Raw genomic sequence first — 6889 nt, forward strand, 5'->3', positions numbered from 1 at the left:
TATATATATATATATATATAATAAATAGAGAGCATCAAGGGAATAAACTAGAAGAGAATGGTTAGCAGCCACTGATTGGAGATATGGTCATGTTGGTTACATTGTCACCGTCATTTTACCACGTGAAGAATTGGCTCATTGATCGATCAAACCACACATAAAGAGAATCCAATTCATTGATGATTTTGGCTTTTTTTTTTTTTTCTCTCTTGATTTGATTGTTACATATAACCATCTACTTTTGTAAAAATGTCATTTATTACGTTTAGGATAGGCAAACAAAAAAAATTTTAAAAAAGGAAAAATATTAAAAAGTCGGGAAAGGGAATATTCTTATGTCACTATTTTTCTTACTTTTTTCTCTATAGAATTAAAATTGTTGACACAATTGTGCCTTTATTTTAGATTCAATTCTTATTTAATTGTATAAACCAAATTCAATCAAACAATTTAATTTTAAAAATACTTCGATATATATTTTTAAATTAAATTAATTGAATACAGTCCAGCATAAAACAATCGAATTAAACATTTTTTTAAATTAAATATTATAAAAAATCAAATTCTAATAAAATTCGAAAATCTAAATAGATATAATTTTATCAAACCACAATTCCCCCGTGGTTTTGCAATTTCATAAAAAAAAAATATCCCGGAACCCATGACGAACTGATAAATTTTCAATAAGTCGTCGGGAAACAGTGATTTAGTTTTTTTTTTCTTTCACTAAGAAAAATTTTAAAAATAAATAAAAAGAAACTATGAAAAAACTTTCTTCAAATTCTTTATTAAGTGGCCACGTGGAATATTTTAATAAATTGTCGCATTCCGAAAAAATAATTGTTTTGCTAAAAAGTTGGTTGTTAGGAAATCAGCATTCTAATTTAGGAAATGACTGTCGTTGCACATGAACATTATTTACAACGATCCCAAATACAATTATTCTCCCTTTTACACCAAAGTATGTATATATTATACACACATGCATATACAATTCCTCCCCTCGTATCATCTCGGTGCATTCTGTATGCTTCTGATCTCCCTCTCTCTCTCTCTCTCTGCTTCTTATCATCTAAAAGCAAACTATGCTTCCATGGCTTTCGCTTCTTCTTCTCTTTCTTCCTCTCCTTCTTATCATCGCCGTGAAACGGAGACAGAGACAGCTACAACCTCCCGGACCGCCGTGACTTCCGGTGGTCGGAAACGTGCAAAACATCGGAAAGCTGCCGCATCAAACTCTCTGGAAACTGTCGAAGAAGTACGGTCCCGTGATGCTTCTGCAGCTTGGAAGAGTCCCCACCGTCGTAGTTTCTTCCCCTGAAAGCGCGAAACAAGTCTTGAAAGTTCATGACATCCATTGCTGTAGCCGACCTCTCTCGGAAGGTGGCTGTCACAATTTTCCGATCTTTCAGAACAATTTCATTTCCTTTACCAAAAAAGTTTCAAGATTTGTAAAATGGTTATCTCGAAAATTTTCTTGCAACATAAAGTTTTGTCCTTTTTCCATTAACAAAACCATAACAATTTGATTTGATAGGTACGAGGAAACTGTCCTACAATCATCTCGACGTGGCTTTCTCCCCCTTTGATGATTACTGGAAACAGAAGCGGAAGATTTGTGTTCAGGAACTCTTCTCGACCCAACGAGTCCACTCGTTTCAACCCATCAGAGACGAGGTGATCCAGAAGCTAATTGATTCCATCTCCGAGTCAGCCTCTACGAATTCTCCGGTCAATCTGAGCCAGAAGTTTATGTCTTTTACAGCAATCTTGACTTGCAAGGCATTGTTCGGGACGAGTTTCCAAGGAAGTAAGATTGACAATGACAGGTTTCAGATGTTGGTCCACGAGGCATTGCAGATGTTGGGAAGCTTCTCTGCTTCAGATTTCTTGCCGCTGGTAGGTTGGATCTTCGATTGGTTCACGGGTTTACATAGACGAAGAGAGAGAAGCGTACGTGATCTCGACACGTTTTATGAAGAAATGATAGATCTGCATCTTCGAGAAAACAGACAAGGGGATGAAGATTTCGTCGATGTGCTTCTGAAGTTGGAGAGGGAACAAGCTGCTTTAGGGAACGCCCAGATCACAAGAAACCACACCAAAGCCATCGCAATGGTAAGTCCGATTCAAATCAAAGACCATCTGATAAGTAAAGTGCTAAACTTTGACAAAAATCTGTGTCTGCTGCAGGACATTCTTATTGGAGGAATAGATACTTCTGCAATAACCATGACGTGGGCTTTCAGATGACGACGGAAAGATCGCCGGAGAAGATGAACTTGACAGTAGAGAGAGAACAGTTATAGAGAGAGAAAGCTTAGCGAGAGAAAAATGATTTGTATTTAGTCGTTAACCTGTTTGTTCAATACACTGGAGTTTAAGTACTCTGTTTGAAATACAAACCATCTACTTCTACCAGCGGCTTATATGTATATATGTTATATACACTGATATATCCCCCTCAAGTCTATGATTCCTTTGAAGGAAGAAATAAACTTGAAGTTTGTAATTTCGCCATCATTGAATGAAACACCGCAGGCTGTAGAGACTTTGTGAGAAAATCTGCCAATTGCTTCTCCGACTTCACATGCATAGTATTGATCAGTCCTTGCCGCAGCTTCTCTCGAACAATATGACAGTCTAATTCAATGTGCTTCGTCCTTTCATGGAACGCAGCATTTGATGCAAGATACAGAGCCGATTTATTGTCACAGAACAAGTTTACCGGCAATGTAACTGGAATGTGAAGTTCATGTAGCAGATTTGTCAACCACAGCAGAATCCATACCAGAGAATGATGGCAGAGTTTCTGTTGCACCTTCAGCAGTGATTGTGGCATTGACAAACGCCATCTTATCAGATAGTTGAGCATATAGCTCACGAACTTGATCTGTAGAAAGATCAGACACTGATGGAATCTGAGTGTTGTTGAAATTTCAAACTGGTGCAGTCTGAACTGATGCTACAACAGGCCTAGGATATTGAGGACGGGGGCCTGAAGCTTGATAAGGAGTATATGGCCTGATAGGTTGCTGTGTAAATGCTGGTCTTGGTGTTGGTGCTCTTGGTACTGTAACTGGGGCTGGTTGTTTATAACCTGGTGGATAGCCATGTAACTTGTAGCATTTCTGTATCACGTGTCCATAAGTCCACAATGTGTGCATCCTGCTGATGACCTTGCTATTTCTAAACCCAGGAAGAAACGCAAGGGACCAAGATCTTTAATGTTGAAGTTTCTCCTCAACAGGCCTTTCAATTCATCTACTGCTGCATTGTTATTACTAGCAATAACAATGTCATCCACATATACGAGTAATGCCACAAATGAATCACCGTTCTTCATCACAAACAATAAGTGGTCTGTTTGTGACTGTCGATATCCTACTGTCAAAAGTACAGATGAAAATTTCTGGTACCATTGTCTTGAAGCTTGCTTCAAACCATATAGGGACTTCTGCAATTTACAAACATCATTTTTCGGAAAAGGAATTCCATCTTTTGATGTGAAACCTGGTGGCAGACTCATGTATATAGTTTCATCCAAATCTCCATGAAGAAATGCATTGGAGACATCCATCTGTGATAATGACCAATTCTGTGTTGCCGCTAGAGCTAAGAGAACCTTGACAGTGACCAGTTTCGCAACTGGCGAAAATGTATCGGTGTAATCCATACCTTCTTGCTGTGTGTATCCTTTTGCTACCAAACGCGCCTTGTATCTATCGACAGTGCCATCTACTTTCCTCTTTATTTTGTACACCCACTTACAGCCAATTGGCTTGTGATCTTGTGGAAGAGATACAATAGACCATGTATCATTCTGAATCAATGCTGAAAGTTCTTCATTCATCGCATTTTGCCAATCTGGTGAATTTACTGCTTCTTTGAAATGTCGAGGTTCTGTTTCATGATTTAGGTTTAAAGTAAATTTCTGATAGTTTGGGGAAAGCTTTTGGTAGTTAACAAAGGAGGAAAGTGGATAAGGTGTAGTGATAGATGGGTTTACAGCATTATGTTGAGTAACATAACACTGATATTCAGATAGGTAGGATGGTGTTTTGATTTGGCGTTTTGGTCTGATGTGGGTTGTTCTAGGGAGTTTGTTTGAGGTGGTAGAGGAATTAATACTCTTTCTGGTTCAATGGGTTCTGAGATGGTAAAGGTAATGTAGTTGAGGGGAAAATATCATCAGGTTCGGTGTTAGGAGTTTGGAGAGAATGAAATGGGAAAATGGTTTCATGAAACTCGACATTTCTAGAAACAAATACCTCAAATGTCTCAGGATCAAGCAATTTGTAACCTTTGATGCCTGGTGGGTATCCAATAAAAACTGATGTTCTTGCTCGTGCTGAAAACTTTGTCCTGTCTTTCTGAAGAGTAGTGCTGTAACATAAACAGCCAAACACCCGCAAATGTGAGTATACTGATTCAATAAAGGAGAAGGTATTCTATTGATCAGATACACAGCCGTCCTCACACAATCTGTCCAGTATCCTAAAGGTATCTTTGACTGAAATAACAGAGCTCGTGCAACATTCAACACGTGTTGATGTTTTCTCTCTACAACCGAGTTCTGTTCTGGTGTATAAGCACACGAAAAGTGATGTATAATTCCCTTTTGCTGACAGAAATCTGTAAATCTCAGCTCAGGTGCATTGTCTGAACGAATGATTTTTATTTTTGACATGTATTGAGTCTCTATCATAGCAACAAATGCAGGAAACAAATGCAACACATCACTTTTATTATTGAGAAAATAGACCCATGTAGCTCGGGAACAGTCATCAACAATTGTGAGAAAGTATCTATGTCCATCTACAGAAAGAGTGGAGAATGGACCCCAAATGTCTAAATGAACTAGATCAAATGGTTTTTCTGATACATGATTATTGAATGGAAAAGATAAACGTTTTTGTTTGGCCAAATGGCAAGTCTGACAGTGGGTCAATTCTGCACATTTGGTGAGAGAGATGGCTGAGGAGAGAGTCTTTATTCTTGATATGGAAGGGTGGCCCAGTCTTTGGTGCCATATATTTGTGTCTGCAATGAGTGCATTACACGTGTGTTTGGTGTCTGATGATGTAGGAGGTGGTGCCGGTGAAAAGTTTGGATCCAGAATGTAAAGGTTCTGCTGAAGATCAGCTTTCCCAATCATCCAGTCCAGAGTAGGCACCTGAATCATACAAGAATTAGAGGTAAAGGTTACAGAAACAGAGTCATGCTTGAGTAAAGCAGAGACACTGAGAAGATTAAAGGCAAAAGTAGGAACAAACAAGACATTGTGAAGGGTGAGGAATGAGTTTATAGTGACTGTCCCAGCATGAGTGATTGTGATGTGATGCTTGTTAGGCAAAGTTACTATGACAGGAGACACAATACGTAGATCAGAAAATAAATTTCGATTCGCACAAACATGTGTTGAAGCTCCAGAATCAACAATCCAAGTACCAGCAGCAATATCATTATTTTGTATTAAACTTGAGCAAAGATATGCAGAATCCATACCAGAGAATGCTGGCAGAGTTTCTGTTGCACCTTCAGCAGTGATTGTGGCATTGACAAACGCCATCTTATCAGATAGTTGAGCATATAGCTCACGAACTTGATCTGTAGAAAGATCAGACACTGATGGAATCTGAGTGTTGTTGAAATTTCAAACTGGTGCAGTCTGAACTGATGCTACAACAGGCCTAGGATATTGAGGACGGGGGCCTGAAGCTTGATAAGGAGTATATGGCCCGATAGGTTGCTGTGTAAATGCTGGTCTTGGTGTTGGTGCTCTTGGTACTGTAATTGGGGCTGGTTGTTTATAACCTGGTGGATAGCCATGTAACTTGTAGCATTTCTGTATCACGTGTCCATAAAGTTCACAATGTGTGCATAAAGGCCTCTGCCTTGGCCTAAAATTTCCACCAGATACCGCTGCTACCATATTGTCAGGGATCGCTGAAGCCTGAAGAGCATGAGAATCACTGATGTTTGAAATTTTGATCAATCTCTGTTGTTCATGCTGTATAATCAGATTGTATGTTTTATCCAGATCAGGCAAAGGATCTAACATAATGATCTGACTTCTGATGCTCTCATACGAATCATTAAGTCCAAAGAGGAACTCAATGACGAAATCTTCCTCATGATGTTCATACCATTTCTGATTAAGATCACAGGCACATCGGCCACAAGAACATTTAGGATTGTTGCGTACAGCCTTCAACTCTTCCCATAGAGTGAGCAATTTCGTGTAATAAGTGCTGACATCAGTTGAACCTTGACTTAGAGATCGAAGTTTCTGTTTGATACTGTATCGTCTTGGAACATGATTCTGTTTGTATCTCCGTATGAGATTGTTCCAGATATCTTTCACAGTCGAGATATGAAGCAGACTTGGCGCAATCGTCTTTGAAACGGAATGCATCAACCAAGAACTCACTACGGCATTATTCCGAGACCATAACCTAACGTTCGGATGATTCTCAGGAGGTCTAGGTAAGGAACCATCAACAAAGCACAGTTTGTTCCTTCCTTCTAACGCCATTGAAACTGATCGATACCAAGAACTGAAATCTTCAGGTCCATTTAAGCGATCCGAGACTAGCATTACATTCGTATGATCACTGGAGCCAAGATAGTAATGACTAGTAACAGGTACCTCAGGTAATTCTTCAAGATCTTCGTAATGTTCTTCCATGATAGAGAAATCTTCAAGATCAATGAAAAAACAGAGAATCGGATTGAAAAGAACAGAGTAGAGCGGAGTAATTTACTGCTCTGATACCATTTCAGATGACGACGGAAAGATCGCCGGAGAAGATAAACTTGACAGTAGAGAGAGAACAGTTATAGAGAGAGAAAGCTTAGCGAGAGAAAAATGATTTGTATTTAGTCG

General features: G+C 39.0%; 2 protein-coding genes across 2 annotated transcripts; one reads left to right on the plus strand and one right to left on the minus strand.

Annotated features, from left to right (window-relative positions):
* The first annotated feature begins 973 nt into the window (after window positions 1–973).
* On the plus strand, window positions 974–2421 carry LOC104825669 (cytochrome P450 71B10-like). Its single transcript, XM_010558041.2, has 2 exons — window positions 974–1383; window positions 1538–2421. The coding sequence occupies exons 1-2, from the start codon at window positions 1272–1274 to the stop codon at window positions 2251–2253; spliced, it is 828 nt and encodes a 275-aa protein (XP_010556343.1). The 5' UTR covers window positions 974–1271; the 3' UTR covers window positions 2254–2421.
* Window positions 2422–5656: 3235 nt separating this feature from the next.
* LOC109117186 lies at window positions 5657–6691 on the minus strand. The gene has a single exon (XM_019203992.1). The coding sequence runs from the start codon at window positions 6689–6691 to the stop codon at window positions 5657–5659; it is 1035 nt and encodes a 344-aa protein (XP_019059537.1).
* Window positions 6692–6889: the final 198 nt, after the last annotated feature.

This window comes from Tarenaya hassleriana, unplaced genomic scaffold (genome assembly GCF_000463585.1).
Source record: "Tarenaya hassleriana unplaced genomic scaffold, ASM46358v1 Cleome48, whole genome shotgun sequence".
NCBI lineage: Eukaryota > Viridiplantae > Streptophyta > Magnoliopsida > Brassicales > Cleomaceae > Tarenaya > Tarenaya hassleriana.